The following is a 19054-nucleotide window of genomic DNA, read 5'->3' as shown; positions in this document are numbered from 1 at the left end:
AGTGCCCATAAGAACATCTTTCACAGTGCTGAGACTGCCAATATATCCAGGGTTATGGTGTACGTAAGTGGGCACTAAACTCCCCACATAACTGTCTTCAAACTTGTTGTATACTTTGATTGTGTAAGTACTTTGAAAGAGACTTAAATGTGCCTTATTTTCAGGACACCTGAGATAAAAAGGTCCTTGCCTGTGATCCCTCAGATTTATGATACTGCAAACACACAAGTACTGAAGCATCACAGGAGACATCAGTGTTTAGAGTTTCTTACAAATGCAGCAAAAAGAAAACCACTCTTCTGAATCTTATGTCAGTATACTTTCCAGAATCCCATAGATTTCTTTGGATGAGGGAAACCCTACTCCTTGAGTACCTATTAACTGTATTTTATACTAAAAAGACTGTAGTAGTTAAATAGACTATTTAAACATACTCAGTAAATCCTAGCTTCTAGCCAGATTCTATTACCACCTCCAGATATGCTTTAACAACAAAGCAATCATCTATGTACTTGAGACTATTGAGTCATACTCTCAAAACATTTTATTGCCCTAAAACAGATTACTACAGCTATGTGAGAAAATTTGAAATACTTCCATGTTTCATCTTTATTATCAGTTTGGTTTTGATTTTCCTGAATTTATTAATCTAGCAGTGGTGAATCCAGTGAAGGGATTTAACCCTTCCCCATTAAATGCATAGGTAATTTAGGTGGTTAAATTAAGAATAATATTACTTTCATAGCTATGTAATTAGCCTCTAGGCTCTGCAGTAAAAAGGTCTTTTTCAATCTGGGTACCATCAACTAGACCAAATAAGTCAAATCCCAGTAACTTATTTAATTTCTTTTGTTTTTAGTAGACACAGAACAGTATACCAGAATAGTGGGGTGAAATAACCTAATTTAACTCATGTCACAGCATCCCTTTAAGATAATGCCATGAAAACTATTTTTGTTGGAACCTGGATCTTTCCCCCATAATGTTATTTCATTATTTATACTTGCAATTTAGTATGACAGGAAAAAAGAGAATAGTAAGTGAAGCACCACATTTTTATAAAGCTATCAAACAGACTAGAGAATGGGAGAACCAGCCTTTCACAAAAGCATTAGAATGTGCTAGTGTGATTTGTAAATACAGTATAGTAATTATAGAAGATAATTTTAATGTATAAAAACCTGAAAAGTGTACCTTACTGTGTACAGTTAAAATATTACTCAAGAACTGCATATTGTAACTGATTAATCTCTTGCTGTTTGAATAAAGAGTTTAATGTTTGGAAAAACATTCTAAAGAAAGTCTAGTACCACATAGAGCCACATATTATGTTAGACTTAGAACACCTGTGAATGTTTAGAAGTAATTCACAGGTACTAATCTAATCAGTGATTGCCACTAAAATAGTATTTTACCAAGTCATACAACTTAAATACATCCATACAAAACTACTTAAAATACTTCCTCTTTGGCCTTCTCCTGGTTTCAGCTGGGCTAGAGTTAATTTTCTTCCTAGTAGCTGGTATAGCACCATGTTTTTCAGCTAGGTATGAGAAGAATGTTGATGACACACTGATGTTTTCAGTTGTTGCTAAGTAGTGCTTAGACTAAGTCAAGGATTTTTCAGCTTCTCATGCCCAGCCAGCAAGAAAGGTGGAGGGGCACAAGAAGTTGGCACAGGACACAGCCAGGGCAGCTGACCCAAACTGGCCAAAGGGATATTCCATACCATGGGACGTCACATCTAGTATAGGAACTGGGGGGAGTGGAGGCAGGGGGGAAAAAAAATCGCCGCTCGGGGACTAACTGGGCATTGATCAGCGGGTGGTGAGCAATTCCACTGTGCATCATTTGTATATTTTAATCCTTTTATCATTACTGCTGTCACTTTATTAGTGTTATTATCATTATTAGTTTCTCCTTTTTGTATTCTATTAAACCATTCTTATCTCAACCCACAAGTTTTAATTCTTTTCCCAATTTTCTCCCCCATCCCACTGGGTGGGGGGGAAGCAAGTGAGCGGCTGCGTGGTGCTTTGTTGCTGGCTGGGGTTAAACCATGACAAGCCTTTATTAGCAATAATTTTAGCATATCTACTTTATAGTAGTCCCATAGTGTTTTTCCAGCACTTTGCTGTGCTTTGTTTCCAGCAAACTAAGTTACTGCCCTTGACCATGGCAGGCATAGCATCTAGCCAATACTCCCTTCCAGCTTCCCTCAGTAATAGCTCTACTTTATCTTTTCATTTATCACTTTCTTCTCTAGTATTATACTGATTTTTATTTCAAGTTTCTCCTTTCACTGGATGACTGAGTTAAAATTACTCTGATTATAAAAATCACAGCTAGAGTCAGTTCACAGCTTTCCTTCACTTTGTTTTTGTGAAAGAACAACAATTAAATGAGTTGCTGCAGTATGAATTTTCTTTTCAGTATCTCCTGTCCAGAAGGGAAAGTAAATGCAAGAACAGCTTTAAAACAAAAATAATTGTGAAATTTAGGACCAGTTCCCGAACACTGTATTACTCAACGAGGAAACACTTGGAATTCTTTAATTTTAGCATTTGTGGTTCCATACATCTGCAAGGATTTACACTGTTCAATAAATGGACCTAACGAATTTTGTTACCAGATGCTGATATACTTTCTTCCTTTGAGCAACTACAGTCAGTATTCCTCACACAGTAAATGTTTTTGTTCAGGTTTTATATTAGACATATGAAAAATGACACATCTGTTATTTTAAAATGTCAGTACCAAAATATTGAACACTAATATCCAGATACCACTCACAGAGCTAGGATTCCTGTCTTTTCTTCTTTTTTTTTTTTTAAATGAGTCACCATTGAAGTTAACACTTATGCAAGTTTTATTTCACATTTTTTATTTGAAAACAGTAATAGGTATGTTCATGTTTCAATTCTGTGAAAAATAGGAGATTTATCACAAGACTAAAGAAACAAATCACACTAAACATAATACTTGCCTTTGTCCTGGATGCCTAACTGGGCCAAATTTTTGTGCTACAGTATCTTTTGAAGTACACTACCTGTATGTTCTCAACAAAGTTATTCTTCAAAAAAGAAACCAGTTGATTCCAGAGATATGATAGGAGAACAATTGGAAGTTGTAAACACATTGCAGCAGTGATTCACATCATCTCATATTATTTCTGACATATAAAATAGCAAATTCTAACCTACAGCCTCTGTAACAGCTTTATTTTCCTGCAGATAGAGTCTTTCAAGCATTAGGATCCAAGCCATGCATACAATGAAATATGAGTAAAAAGAATGAATGGGAAAAGTGAAAAAACCAACACAACCATATGCAAGCATAAACCAGAATTTTGCTATTTCTTTAATTAAACTATTCCCACATGTTGGCTTTATAAGAAATTACTTTCTCCTCCCCTCATCTTAGTGAAACCAAAGATCTGCTTTCAAATATAATTCCTCTCAATCTGGGGAGTGAACCCAACCAGACCTCCCTTATTGTGGCTTTTCAACACTTGCTTATTAGAAAGCTGGAGAGAGACTTTTTACCAGGGCCTGTAGTCACAGGACAAGGGGCAACAGTTTTAAACTGAAAGAGGGTAGATTTAGATTGGACATAAGAAGAAATTCTTTATGATGAGGGTGGTGAGATACTGGAACAAGTAGCCCAGTGAAGCTGTGGATGCCCCCTCCCTGGAAATGTTCAAGGCCAGGCTGGATGTGGCTTTGAGCAACCTGATCGAGGGAACATATCCCTGCCCAGGGCAGGGGGGTTGGAACTATGTGATCTTTAAAAATCCCTTCTAACCCAAACCATTCTATGAGTCTAAAAGTGATTTCTAACTGCAAGTGACATGAATTGATTCCCCCTACCCCACCCCTAGGTAGCAAGGAAGATTTATCCATATTCTTAGACTTACTATTATCATCCTCTAGAATTTCACTTTTCCAGTATAACTTAGAGTCAAAATTGAGTGATCCTTAAATCTTGTTTTTACTTATTCTCTAAAATAGGAATGTGACGTTTTAGAGAGGAAATGCTACTTCATTTGCAAAATGTCCTTAGAGGTGTACATTAACATGTATGTTAACACATGTTTATTTGCAGTCTTTAGATAATTGGAAGTCTCAATTCACATTTCAGTAGTATTATCATTTATATTGCACTGACTCAGGATGGGAATTCAAATGCATTAAAGAAACACTGATTCCAAAAGAGTTACATCTTCTAGCTACTCACTATAACAGCACATTAAACATCATGGCTCCTCTAAGGTTCTAGCATAATCAATTAAAAAGGAACTGGTACAATCCTTCATTTCATAGTCACCTCAAAAAAACATTTAAGAACAATGTCAGTTTCCAATAGGAACAAAAGGAATGAAAGCCAGACTTTCACCAGGGAAAGATTCTCATGTCCCTTCTCTTGTTGCACAGAAGAGGCAGGTACTGCCTAAGTAGGTTAAATGCTTAGCATAAACAACACAAAATAGAAGTGTTATGATTACATCTGAAGGTCTTTAACAGTATTAGGACAAAGGAAAAAAAAAGTGTGGGCAAGGGGGGAGAAGGAAGCAGCTACATGCCTAAGATCAATGATGAGAAAAGCATATTCCTAAAGATAAAGCTCAAAAAGACATTACAACCCTTCTACAGCAATTTCCATCTACACACCCCCAAAATCTTACTTGGCTCTAGAGTCATAAAAAAGAAAGTCAAGAAAGTCTGGAACAAGTCAGAAATAGCAGAATAAAAAGTTACCATCAAACCATAACCATTAGGAAATTACTTACCATATACAGGAATATCTGGGCACAAGCTAGAATTTTGTATGCAAGCACAACATGTATTGTTTTCTACAAAGTAAAATTTTGGTATGGAGCTAAACATACACATAACAAGTCTTCCTAAAAGAAGGCATTTGGCAAGATGCATTATTTCCAGTTTCAAAATGTCTGATAAGGAGTAAAAAAGGTATAAATTAGTACTTTGGTTTCGTGGTTGGTTTTTTTTTTTTGGTTTTTAAGTGAAACTATTCAGGAATAAAGTCTTAAAAAACTGGGAACTTAAACACACTCGGATATTGCATCCTCAGCAGGATGTTTCATGTATCGAGGCTGATAACTTAAAAATATTCTATAGGTTATAAAGAGAGGTTAGGATCGATGCTTTAGACTTCATTTCACAAGTCTTCTTGGACTTTGCTTCAACCTCTCCTGGATATCTCAGGAATGCTTGCTATTAAAACTGTTTTATTTAATACTAAGACAAAGCCTTCAACAAAGCTTTCCTTCAACAGTATTACTCACTGAAATCAATTTGTGCTAAAAAAGAATCAGAGCATTACAACTGAGTCTGAGATCTTTAACTCTATGGCTATAGTATCTCAGGAGCAATAGCATTGAATTTCACTTAAGGAATATGCTAATAGAGTGCTTTGATTTCTGAGGGAAAAAAGTCTTGAAGACAAGCGTTAAAGTCAGTCAAACAAATCAACAACCCTTCAGTTTTCCCTAGAACGTATATACAAATACAATTTTTAGCTGTCATCTCCAAATCAAATGCTAATAACATTTAAATTTACCCTGAAGACACTTCAGTAGTTGTAGGCCAATAGGATAAATTACAAAGGAGTTTGTGAGCTACCTAATGGCATGTATGTCTCAAAATGCAGATTCGAAACAATAATATACCAAAATCCAGAGGACAGAACTAGTGATGCTGGAAATTCCATACTATGAAAAGATAATTATGCATGCATGTGCTAGATACTAGTAGTGGAAATTAGGTATGAAACTTCAGTGATAAGGTCAGACCAAACAATAACTTCTGTATCACAAACACTGCTTAAGGACATATGAAAAATTAAGAAAACGTGAAATAGAACTGTGAGTGTCTCTGTACTGAGCATCTGTAGCAGAGCTGTTACAGGCATCTATGAGAAAGTTAAAAACAGATATTTAAGAACTGAAGTAAAATAAGCAAAAAACCGATCTCCAAAATCAAATGAGATCTCTGATTTGCAAGCACTTTTGTATGGCTGATTACAGTGCTAAAGAAGTGAACCTTGGTATATAATTACCTCTACTCTGAACAACGTTAAAATCAAGAAAAGAAGTGGAATGGATATATTACACAATATTACTTAAGAATGTAAGAACAAAAATTTATTTAGAGAAAATAATTATATTCTTACAGGATACAACCAACAGTAAATGGAAATTCTCTAAATTAACATTCATCCTGCATTGCATTTGCAATTCTTACAGGATACATGTAACTAAACAGATCTGTATGAATGGAATAATTCCTTAGTGCTTTTTCTTCTAACATGCTTATTCTAAATTAAAACACTTCAGAATATTATTTTGAAATTATTTTAAAAGCTAAAATACAAGTTTCAAGCTTGCATTAATAAGCAACATAGACATAACTGAAGGAAAATAGTTCACAGTAGAAAACTGTTACACTTAGCTGCTGCAGCCACAATCTCTCTGTACTGTAACAGAAACAGTTATGCTCTTTATTTAGTTTGTTTTCACACTTCAGAACTCAAAGGAGTAGAAGCTGTCATCTCTGTACTGCAAGGAAGACAGGGGATGCTAGAGTAAAAATAAAACATTTCCTGTGTCAAAGAAAAATAAAGCAAAAGTAGTAAGAGACTTGCCTATTCCTGAATCAAACAAAAGCCACATTTTTATGAAATAAGCACAACACAGGTGAGACTAAATCCAAATTCTACCTCCAAAACACTTCCATAACATTGTATCAGGACTATAAGAATTTTGTAATGCAGTAAAAGGAATACGTATATTCCATAAGTTAGAGAAATTGATCCAAAATTCGTGTCAGTCAAGGCAAGATTTATCAGTTTTCCAAAGCCGTGAGCTCCATAGGGCCAATACACAGATCCTACATACACCTAAGGAGCAACTGAAAGTTAGAAGTAAAGCAGCACAGAAGTCTTACTGTGCTGCTCGCAATAAAATGGAATGTATTTATGATGTACATGGTTTCTTAATTTAGGTACCATTCAAGTTTCATAAGACAAGTTTCAGCCATTAACCATTAATAATTCTATCTAAGCTAACGAGACTACCTTCAACAAATCAAGATTTGTTTCCCTTGTCTTTTGTTCTTATTTTGGGGGTCCTTCACGTATTTCACAGTTGTACTCTGGGGGGGGGTGGGTGGGTGGGGGCTAGTGTTTGAAGGAAGAAGCTTAAAATATACACATTCAAATTAAATTCCACTACAGCTGAGATACCTACCTGGACAAAGCAGGAACTGGTACTCCTCTTGCTCGAATAGAGGGTTTTCCACGAACTACTGGAACTTCTGCATTTTCTGAACCACCATTTAAATATGTTAATTCTTGAAGTTGTGCCTGTCTGATTTCATCATTGTAGTCCTAAAACAGGGGGCAGAGTGAGAAAAAACCAAACTGTTCAACCACCACACCAAGTTAGTACCAGCAAACACTGCTCCTGAAAATTTCCTCTTGAGAAGTTGAACATCCCATTGAAAAAGTTTAATATGCAGTATATTATAGGCATATTATTCAGTCAAAAAATTCTAAAAGAATTCTACATATTAACTACAATTTTTGCTCAGGCATGTTTTTCTTTCTCCCTGCATATTACCTCCATGTCCTTTACCAGTTCAAATGCCAATGTTAAAATGCTGTAGAGGGAAATAAAAAAATCAAGGTCCCATTTTGGAGCTGAGATCTGGTTTGTAGTTCCAGCTGGAGTATGATAGTGTGTTAAAAGCAGCAAAAATTGCATTGCCTGGTGTTGCAAAGCAATACAGAATACACTGTAGAGAACAGTCCCCGACAACTAACCAATAGATTAGACATCTACCCTTAAAATCAGGAGTTAAAGAAAGCATAAACAGTGAAACTCATTCAATACAAGCATGCAATATTATCTAATAATAAAAGCTCCAAAAATGTCAATTCTAGAACATGTGAGGATAAACAATTTGAAGACAAATGGCTTGTTTCTTATTCTGCACAAATCCTCTCTCAAGGTCTATCAAAAAGAAAGCTGAAGTTATTTACATGGAATTAATAGGGTACTTCTCAAATACACAAAAGTCTTCTCAGGGACCTTGAGTCAGCCTCCAAAACTAGCACATCACACAGGAATAAAATAGATACAGCAATGAACTCTTAAGCTCTACATGTTTTTCTGCCATTTTCCCTCCACTTAAAGTGAGCCAAAGAATGCATCTGTAAAGGTGAATCAGAAAAACACTTTACTCCATGTTTATACATACACACTAAGTACCAAAATATTAAAAGGTCCTCTAGTAAGAATGAAGTGATACTTCTGATATAACAGCCCTTATCTTCCTGCAAATTCTCCCATTTCAAAGAAGGCAGGTTTGCCCAAATACTACCTATTTTTACATTTCAATTACAAAACAAAGGATCTGCATCTTTTATTGGAAATCTGATTTTATTACATTTATGCACTAGGCAGGTACCAAAAGACTCTCAGGCAGCCTTGCATCAGACAACTCACTGAAACATAACTCTGTATTGAAAGGAGATTAAAACATCTATGAACTCAAAGATCTCAATTATCCTTGAAACATTCTGCTTCCACAAACAGAAATAAGAAAGTTTTCCTTCACATGCCATTACTGAAGATAGTTACTACTGTTAAAGTGGCTACTGTTCAAGTGGCACTACAGAAGCATTTTGTTCAAACTGTTGTAAACAGGCTCTGAAATTCAACTCAACTGTCCATCTGAGATCACCCTCTATTTAGCAGCAGAAACCAACCAGCAAACAAGACGACGACAAAAGTCTGGAAGACTGAATCAACTGTTTCAAACTGCGTAATTGAAGCTTTTGAGAAATGGATTCCATTATAAAGCAACTTGGAACCAATACGTAGACAAACCATCGAAGAGAGTAGAATAGAAACAGGCAATTGGACACTATTCTGGCCAACTACTGTACAGAAACCCACTTTATATTTATACTTCGTGGCTGGACCGGAACTGGCTACAAATGCAAAATTCTATGCAATGTATGGAACAAAGAACTTCAATCTTGAAACAAAATGCTAATGAATTGTTAAAACTGTAGCACAAAAGCAATCCTCCGGTCTCAAAGTTCTGACATAACATATAGAGACGCTCTTTATAACTTCCCCACAAGATATCCTCCTCGGAATTGGACTCCTGGAAAAATACCTTTGATCTTTTTATATTAATTTCATTTAATTTCTTAACAAAGATGTGCTTAGGTTGCCACTGTGCATGTTGGGTTCCTTCTTTTCTCTGATGCTTTCTCGTTTTCCTATAGCATACTACTAGACATACCAGCAGCCTTAGTCACAGACAAGGACTCCACTGTGCAAAGGCACAGAGAAAATATGGTCCTTATCACATATGCCGGAGGCAGCAGGAAGATACAGAGTGAAAGGGCAGTACAAGGAAGACATGATAATCTGCAGTGTTAATCCATTAGACTCTGAAATGGATTCTTCAATTAAAAGTAACAGACGGTCAATTTATGAATGCCCACTGCTGGAAAACAGCACACTTCAAGTCAAATTGAGGAGATAACAATCTCTTCCTCCCCTAGAACACAAGATGGATATGGAAACCCTTTAGACTGCACTCCTCCCCTGTGCAGTTTAGGCAGAGGCAACACTCGAATTTCAGTCAAATGCTGCTGATGAATTTCAAGTGAACAGATGTACTCTCATTTTATGAGCATTGTCCATCCTCACTACAATCTTCTCTGAACATAGAGGATGTTTTCTTCCGTAGGAACGACTACGTCATCAAGATACATGCAAGAGATTTTATCCCTACATAAAATTACTTGTATGATGCAACTAAGCAACTTTCTTGTAATTTGTCTGCAATCCTCTCCAGCCCTGATCAACACGCTGGCAGCAGCAGCTCTCCTTGGGATCACCTATAAGTTAAGACCTTGTTCCAATTTATCATTCAAACTATTAGTAAAAACATTTTTTTTATTTAATGTTAGGACAAATCCCTGCAAAACCCTATGCAGTTCTGCAAAACTGCCAAGCAGATCTTTATCCTGGCAGTGAGCAATGAATAGTTATCAGCCACCTTTATACACACACCTTACAGTTATTCACCAGCTTGTTTAAATAAAAGTGTGTGAGTTTGCAGAGCCCAACAGCTCTTCCAAATGCCATTAAACTCTATTTCATTACGACACCTTACAAGCTAAGCACGCAGGACGCAAGGCAGACTACAGGAAAAAATTGTAAATTCTGCTCACATTGTAAATGGGCTGCTACAGATTGTTCCCTAATAGATATTTTTTATACTTTGCTTTAAAGACAAGGAAAAAAGAAACTTGGGTAGCCAACAGCAAAGCATAATTAATGTTGTAGCTGTCAAAAGAAGAATGACTACCACTACTAAAAAAATTAAGCAAAATGGACTAAGAAAAGTCCTATTGGCCAAAACTGCAGTAATCATGGTATAATACAGGATCTGCAGGGAGGTGAGGGTGGAAGTACCTGGCTTTTTGTCTTAACTGACAGAAGTAATGCTATTAATATCAAGCACAACACCCACCAATCTAACAGTTGAACAGACTGCTGACCAGAGGATCTGGTCAGAACAAAGGGACTGGCTCATTTAAAGCAGAACAAAAAAACATACTTGAACTCAGAAGCCACAATTCTACCTGCAGAAGACGGCAGTCAAGGCAACATGATAAGCACAGCCCAAAAAACTCAAGTCAGAAGGTTTTATGTCTTGGTTTGAGTTATACCAATAGGTTAAAGTACACCACTGCAGCTGCTTGAGGATGAACTTCAATGCAAAGGTGCTTGTTCATAGATCTAAAAAGATCTGAGAAGAGAGGCTGAGGTATTTTTGCTATAGTCTGCTACTACAAAGATACTTTATATCCTACATTCAAGCACCAATTGTGGACTGTACATTCAGGCCTAATCTGAAAACTGAGCAATAACCATATTCATAAATTAAGATTAGTATCTAAGGTTGTTGGAAGGTATAGTTAGCTTACATTGTAAGGAGAACACAAATTAAGATCATAATCACATATATTGATAGCAGGACTTCTTACTTGAAATAAAACTGATAATTTGCTAAGAAAGCCACAACAGACAGAAAATAAAAATTAAGTTGCATTTGGCAGCAGTTAAACAACTGGTAGTTCGAGAGGACAGAGTGCTCCTTGTTGCTTCCTGGAGTGGCTGGGGGGGGCGGGGGGGGCAGGCAGAAGAGTTTAGGGCATTTAGAACCATTCTGATAAGATTACATTTGAGCAGCCAAAGGGAAATTAAGACAGTGGTGGCTTGATCCCATAGTTCAGAAGAGATTATGTAGCATCAGTTCAGCTCAGTACAACAAAGATGAAATGATCAAAAATTGACATGGAAAAGTATACAACCAATGAATGGAATCGCTTATTATCAGTCTGTAATTCTACTAGCTTAACAGCAGTAGAGTTATGGCTAAGTTTTGAGAAGCTTGCTTCATTTATTAAGAAATTAAGTGAACCAAGCTCAATAAAGAAAAATAAGATCTCTGATGAAGAGGCCAGGGGGATCAGATATATCCTTACTTCCAGTGCATGCAAAAAGCACTTACCAAATTGAGCATATTTTCATCTAAAAAGAAAACAGCTGTTTGTTCACCAGAATAGCCAAGAACTTAATACTCCCTTATCTCTTCATACAATCAAATCATGAATCATGTAAATACAGTAACCTTTGACATTATGACAGACCAGCATTCCTACAAGTACTGGCTATCTCCTACCTAATCAGTTATGATGTTTGAACAGTAGTATGTTTATTTACCTCTTCATATACATCAAGACAAAAGCCATTTGGAACCTGCAAAGTTATGATGTGGTGCTTGCTTCTTTATAATAGAACATAATGCTCAGGACATTGGGGGGGGTTAACTGTCTTAAGGTGCATCCACATTAGTAAATTATTTCACATCAGGATGCATTCCTAAATGAACCTCCTGATGATTGTTACTTATCACGCTTTGGTTCATGTCATGGAGTAGTATTGGGGCATATGAACTAACTTTAATTCAGCCAAAAACAAGCCAGAAGAAACACTCAAGGAGCACACAATCAACTCCAGTCACTTGGGGACTTAAGTTTCATGGATCTAGACTAGGTTTAGCACAAACTAAAATCCCCCAAATGCATACAGTAGCACTATCAGGTCATCAGCACCAACTGCTTCACCCTAGAGCACAACTGGCAGTTCTACCCCCAACAAGCATCCCCAGCTGGTCCTGAATACAGCTACACTGACTATACTCTCAAACATTTATGTGCTGCTGTCACTCAGATACACACCTTGAAGTTTCCTTAGCTAGGTCTCCCACATTTCCAAGATCTGACACTAGTCAAGAATAACACTTGGATAAAATCTTCAGCAGTAAAAATAAACAGAACTCAATGCACCCTGAGGATGTTTTGCTTTCTATATTCATTCAGTAACCATTAAAAATAAAGAACATTCACTGAAGAGCTAATAGTTAGGAACTTCACACACAGTAACACCACCTCAAATGCCCCAGCTTCTTAAGAGAGCTTGTCTTAAGAGAGCTTGGATTGTTCCAAGCAGCTTAAGATTGCAAAACAATCAAGGCTGGTTCTCACATGAGAAGCAAAAAAAGGAATCTTCTGCAGAAAGACACTGGAAACCCTGCAACACCATTGTCGATACATACTCCAAACCTGGACTACAAACTTATACTGGAAATCACATCTTATTTTATATATCCATAACATCACAAGTTGAAGTATACATTAGAACACAAGTATAACCCATGTATCACTGGCTTTGTGAAAAAAATACAAACACAAGACAAAATGTATCGATTCTCAGCACTGAACACTAAGCCAGGATTATGGGTGGAAACAATACTACAACTTCAAATTTATTTATTCTTAAGTAAAACAGAACCTTATGCTGATACTTCAGGTGTACCAAGAACACGGAAAAGCTCTACCTTCAGCAAAGAAAGCTATTTTTCCATATTTTACAAGTTTTTACAATTATTTGTAAACTTCAATACTTTGCACATGACCAGTTAGGCAAGAATAAGTTGCTCTTTTACTGTAGGTCATACCATGAGATGAGAGCCTATGTGGAAAGTTATGCGTTTGCCCAATACTGCGCACAAAGTGAAAAGTATTTGTAAACATCACCACTTTTCACAGGTGAAGGAAAATTAAGCAACATAACCTAACCAATATTGTACAGTAAGTTAGTTTTAGAGACAAAATCTCTCACTCAAGAGTATCAGAATTCTTATTAAAAAAATGAAAATACTAACAGGGATGAGGAACTTCTTGATTTCTTCCAATGCATGTCCCATTCTGGCATATGCTTCTGCCGGTGGAGCAAATACTTCAATTAAAACATGCAGATCATCATTTAAATGGAAGTACTTTGCCTCTCCACTTTTTCTCAACTCTTCCTCCTAGGAGACAAGAAAAAAGTTGTTTTTTTCCACTTATTTTAAACATATTTTAATGCAAGCACTAAAGTTGCTTCAGAGGCATTTCCACATACCGTTTACTCATGTTCAGAAGTCAACTAAAAAAGTATAAAATTACATACTTTTCTGATACACTTCAATCATGTTGCTAAAACACCAGAATAGTATCACTTGGGTTATCAACAGTAATGACCAGTTACACACAAAATAGGACCCATCAGCTTCTGCTCACATACAGAAGCTGTAGCACAAGGGAGAATGTTCCCAGGAGTTTTACCAAGTGCACCAGTTTCATGTAGAAGACACTGAGAAACATAAGTGAACTTGAAGCCTCTTTTCTCAGAAGTCTTTAGAAACAGATTTGATCTCATATTCCACAAGAGCAAGATTCTTTAACCAATATTATTTCAATCTTAGGATTATTGCACTGGTCAGATATTTATTTTCTGTTCTCATTGAGATTTCTACCCCATGAATACATCCTTCACAGAACTGTGCTACTTGTATATGAAACTAATAGCATATGAGACAAGGGAGGAGGACTTCAGAGAAGAAAAAAAAAAAGAGTTCACTAGGTATTTCAGAAGAGAGTTTATTTCTTTTATTCTGCTTCACCCAATCCACTTCAATATGACTGAGAAACTATGATTTCAATGTAGTGGAGCAGAGCTCAGTTCTCAAATATTTACATTCACATGCAAAATGTTCACAGACCTAAAGGACATCATTTGTTAGTTTCAGATAGGCTCCCCCTCTCCCACGTGTACCTGATAGGTGCATCTCAAGAGACTAAACCAGCATTAAAAATAATTTTATTGTATTACCAGGTAACATTATATCAAATTCTTAGCAGTTCTGCTGTCTAAAAAACAAAGCTCTAAATTCTCCCCTGCTGCTTATTATATTTAGCAAGCACCAGGTAAGTACTTCATCCTTTAGATTACTAAAATTATAGTTTCAGTGATACTTGAAGTCTCCCCCCACGCACACGCCTTAATTATGGGTTGAAGTTTATAAGTGACATTCCATTTCTGCTTCTCATAAATAACATTCTTGTCATCATACTTTGTGTTTGACTATGGGGATGTTTAAAAAAATCAGAATCTAGTTAGCTGTTAGATCATCCACAGCAAGAATATTAAGAGGCCAGAGTCAGTAGGATTAGACTTCGTCAGCAAAACCATTATCTTGTCAATACAAAACCCAGATCTTAGGAAGTAAACTAATATAAACATTACAGCTCTTAAACATTTAGTTTTAGTAGGAACTTTCCTCACTTTCAGCACAGTTATTCAAGACATATGAACTGTCATCTAGCACTGGAAACTAGATGTTTTCATCAGTGGAGCTCCCCATATACTTTGAGTATATCCATGCTATCAAGCATTCCCTGTCCCTTTTTTTCAAAGGGGCAAAAAAAAAAATAATCACTGTGCAGTTAGATGTGCCAAGAATCAAGAATTAAGAAAATTCATTTCTGTGGTTATCAATCAACTTGCCTGGTAAAAGCAATAACCAATAGAAAAGTCACAATTTCATGTGCAGTACCTGATGAAAAAGGATTTCAATGAGCAATTTTAAGAAAACATATAAGAAATTTCAGTGCAGGTTGTTCTAAAATCATTCCCATAAGCAAGCTTTTAAAGTAACTTTATATTTTTTCTTACTTCACTTGCAAAGTTCACTTTGATTAATTTTATTTTTTCCCCCAATTCTGTAACATGACTTGGCAACACCGCTCTCCACAGCTCTTAACAGCACACAAATGAGAATGAGCTCACTCACTGGCCTACATCTCCCAACCTTGGGCACATATTAAGCATCTCAGGTTTTTTTATTCCCCACAATAACCAACTCAAAAGCCACAGCTTGTTCCCATTCCAGTATCCCTCACTGACAGTATTCTTAGCTCCCACAAAATCCTCTGCCTTCCATTACTTGCCAGTACATACATTGGCTCAGCTTGCCCAGTACACATGGATGCTGCTTGGCTGGCCAAAACACAGAACATTTTTCTCTACTGCAAGGGAGATTTGAGAGCTGCTGAAAGGATGAAAGCAAACCAGATGTGAAATAAGGAAGCTAAAAGCCAGGTCACCACTTTTTTTTCTTTTCTTAAATCTGTCCTTTAAATCTCCATCTTCTCACACAAAATTTATCACACCAAACAGCTCATGGTTTGGACAATCTGATTTAATTTCATGTTTTCAGTACACACACATCCCTGCAGTACTGCACTCTGGGAGTCTTATGAGAAATCTTACCCTATTTGCTTTGTACCTTGTGCTCTTATATTTCATGCCTTCGTGGTCCAGAACAAAGAGCACTAGCACAACTTATGATGCACAGCAGCACAAGGCATCTGGCAATATGCCTGCTAAAGACAGTTAATGTACTTTGCCCTGTATTCTATTGTATCTATAAAGCCTTTCAGCTTCTCATTGTACTTGTCAAGCTATCAAGAACCAATAACAACCCTAGAAGACTACTGGTTTAAATCAGAAGTTGAGTAGCAGTATTTATCAAAATATGCTCATAAGACTGTCTGTCTTCATCTTCACTATGTCACCTTTGATTTAGGTTTTAAATTTCGTTAGGTACTACCTGATATCTATTTTTAATGTTACCTTAAATTTGGCTTGTCAGATATTATAAACCTTTCAGAATACTCAAGTTGTTGAAAGGCCTGTACCAGTCTTGAACTATTGATAACACGTGAATTACTGATTGAGGTGGAAGGCTTTAAGTTATTTCTTCAGATTTACAATATAGATGCAATCTTATCATGGAATAAAGAAATTCTGAAATGAGTCCTTTTACTTTTTTACTCTCCTATAGACACACGAAAGCCTGAGTAGTCTAGCAGAAGTGAACTAGTGAAAAGTCAGTGATGAAGTGACAGCACAGAGAATTACTGAATTTAGATATTGTATATCACAAGTAGATACAGGAAATGGTCCTCCAGATGTTGACTAAAGAGATGGAAACAGAAGCTTAGACAGATTCTAGGACTGAGTTTAAGGAGTAAGGAAGAAAGATACTGTTAAACCCAAATCAGATTGGACATTCTAAAAAGGCAATTACAAGTCAGAGCTAGAGAAATACTGTTGCCCAAAATGAATTTAAAGTCAGAGTGGTTTATCTAAATCTTTCCCTAGAGAACTTGCAAAAGGTAAAAGTGATCTTTTGCTACATTTTCTCAACCTTTCACATGAATTAGCTTTCTTCCAGAAGCCTTTGAAGTTATCTTAAAGTTCAAAAAAATTTAAGAAAAAGTACATACTAAGAAATTCAGCTTAGAGAAGTCTATGAAGCTTAGTGTCACTTTTCCTCAGGGAAGAGGTAATAATCATTACTCATTTAAAACCAATAATGTAGCAGGTATACTAACATGTAAGTGTTAGAAATATCTGACAATCTGATCCAGAGCTTCCAACAATTGGTTCATCCCATAATCTGTGATCACCATCACTAAATAGCCACACAGCATATGCTGTCTCACTCCTAGTGACAGCAAAGATGCTGCAATTAACTTGGAGACAATAGATCAGATCCTCAGCTGTTTTGTGGTGCAGATTTGGCTTCAGTGTAAGAGTACTAATTTACATCAGCTGAAGTTTTTTTAATCTGTTGTCCTGGTTTCAGCTGGAATAGAATGAATTGTCTTCCTAATAGCTGGTATAGTGCTATGTTTTGGGTTCAGTATGAAAAGAATGTTGATAACACACTGATGTTTTCAGTTGTTGCTAAGTAGTGTTTAGACTAAAGTCAAAGATTTTTCAGCTTCTCATGCCCAGCCAGAGAGAAAGCTGGAGGGGCACAAGAAGTTGGCACAGGACACAGCCAGGGCAGCTGACCCAAACTGGCCAAAGGGGTATTCCAGACCATGTGATGTCACATCTAGTTTAGGAACTGGGGGGAGTGGGGGCAGGCAATTACCACTCAGGGACTGGCTGGGTGTCGATCAGCAGGTGGTGAGCAATTGCACTGCACATCATTTGTACATTCCAATCCTTTTATTATTACTGTTGTCATTTTATTAGTGTTATCATTATTAGTTTCCTCTCTTTCTATTATCTGTTCTTATATCAACCCACACATTTTACTACTTTTCCCAATTTTCTCCCCCATCCCACTGGGGGTGGGGGGGGGGGTGCGAGGAGTGAGTGAGCAGCTGCATGGTGCTTAGTTGCTGGCTGGGGTTAAACCACAACATGTGATAATGTAATTCCAAAGATTTTGCTAACTGCAACAAAAAATTCTAACCACAATAGTGCTTTAAAACTGAAAATAGGGAGGTTTTTTCCCCCCAATTTTTTTTTTAAATTACAGTTCATGCCATTGTCTTATATCACCTATGCACTTCTGAAAACAAGGTTTGTTCCAACTTCTGTTCAGCAAGAGAATATAATACTGTTCAGGTTTCACTTTCAACTGACCCTTGGATAAATCAAGAAGTCAATGAGAACTGGAAGAAAATCTACATAATGGCACAGTGGAGCAGGGAAAGAGCATGAGGAGTCCTCCCCCTGAAGAGGAAGGAGAAGCAGAAACAATGTGTGATGAACTGACTGCAACCCCCATTCCCCATCCCCTTGTGCTGCTGGGGGGAGAAGGTAGAGAAAATTGGGAATGAAATTGTGCCCAGGAAGAAGGGAGGGGTGGGGGGGAAGGTGTTTTAAGATTTGGTTTTATTTCTCATTATCCTACTATGATTTGATTGGTAATAAATTAAATTATTTTTTCCCGAAGTCAATTCTGTTTTGCCCATGATGGTAATTGGCAAGTGATCTCTCCCTGTCCTTAACCTCAACCCATGAGCCTTTCATTTTTTCTCTCCCCTGTCCAGCTGAGGCAGGCAAGTGATCAAGCAGCTTCACTGGGCACCTGGCATCCAGCCAGGGTCAACACACCACAAAAAGCCCCTTCCAACCCAAACTATTCTATGATTCTAACAGTAATGTACTTCATTATTTGTCAATACCACACTAAAGTCTCAGCTAGATTTTCCAAGTAATGCAAAAACTGGTCACAATGGAGAATTTGTCAGCCTTTCTGAAGAGCAACTCGTTGTCACCAAGTAATTCAATCTTGGGCTTCTCTTCAGCAAAGACCACTTGTCCCTCATACAGATAAAACTGTATAATTAAGGTTCTCTTATTTGCTAGTTCTCTGGACAAATTTAATACAGTAGATCCAAAATGCTAACCAAGAACATATGAAGATCAAGGCAAAAAAGTAAATTACTTGTTAGTGAAAGAGGTATGGTTGAAAAAATTAGTACATAGATAATCTACATGAAACTAGAAAAAAAGTGTTTCAACTTCTCTTGTTTGGTTAAGGTCTCCACAGAGTATCCAGCTTGCTGAGCTGTGTCCCCTAAGAGCTAGGGATGAGTGCAACCTGGTTTAGGTAATTAGCTGATAGGATCCCTTTGTAGCACCAGTACTTTCTTGCACATGTCCTGTAGACTCAACTGAGTCCTGAAAACAGTGTCATTAATTCAGTCTGCTTTAGTTCTGAATTACTTTTTCTGAAGGACTATTCCAAAT

At 36.9% G+C, this 19054-nt stretch overlaps 1 protein-coding gene across 4 annotated transcripts in view; it reads right to left on the bottom strand.

Annotated features, from left to right (window-relative positions):
- KHDRBS3 (KH RNA binding domain containing, signal transduction associated 3) overlaps positions 1-19054 on the bottom strand; it is a 102005-nt gene that overhangs the window by 40071 nt on the left and 42880 nt on the right. For all 4 annotated transcript variants that reach the window (XR_012649902.1, XM_075024007.1, XM_075024008.1 and 1 more), the window contains exons 4-5: positions 13338-13484; positions 7268-7407 (exon numbers count right to left, since the gene is read on the bottom strand). Coding sequence is in view for 3 of the 4 variants with exons in the window: in XM_075024007.1 (XP_074880108.1) it covers positions 7268-7407; positions 13338-13484 (287 nt within the window). In the remaining variant the exon portion in view is untranslated. The remainder of the gene's footprint in view (positions 1-7267; positions 7408-13337; positions 13485-19054) is intronic.

This window comes from Buteo buteo, chromosome 3 (assembly GCF_964188355.1).
Source record: "Buteo buteo chromosome 3, bButBut1.hap1.1, whole genome shotgun sequence".
NCBI classification, from domain to species: domain Eukaryota; kingdom Metazoa; phylum Chordata; class Aves; order Accipitriformes; family Accipitridae; genus Buteo; species Buteo buteo.
The sequence above is the reverse complement of the archived record's forward strand: the minus strand, read 5'-3'. Positions and strand labels throughout refer to the sequence as shown.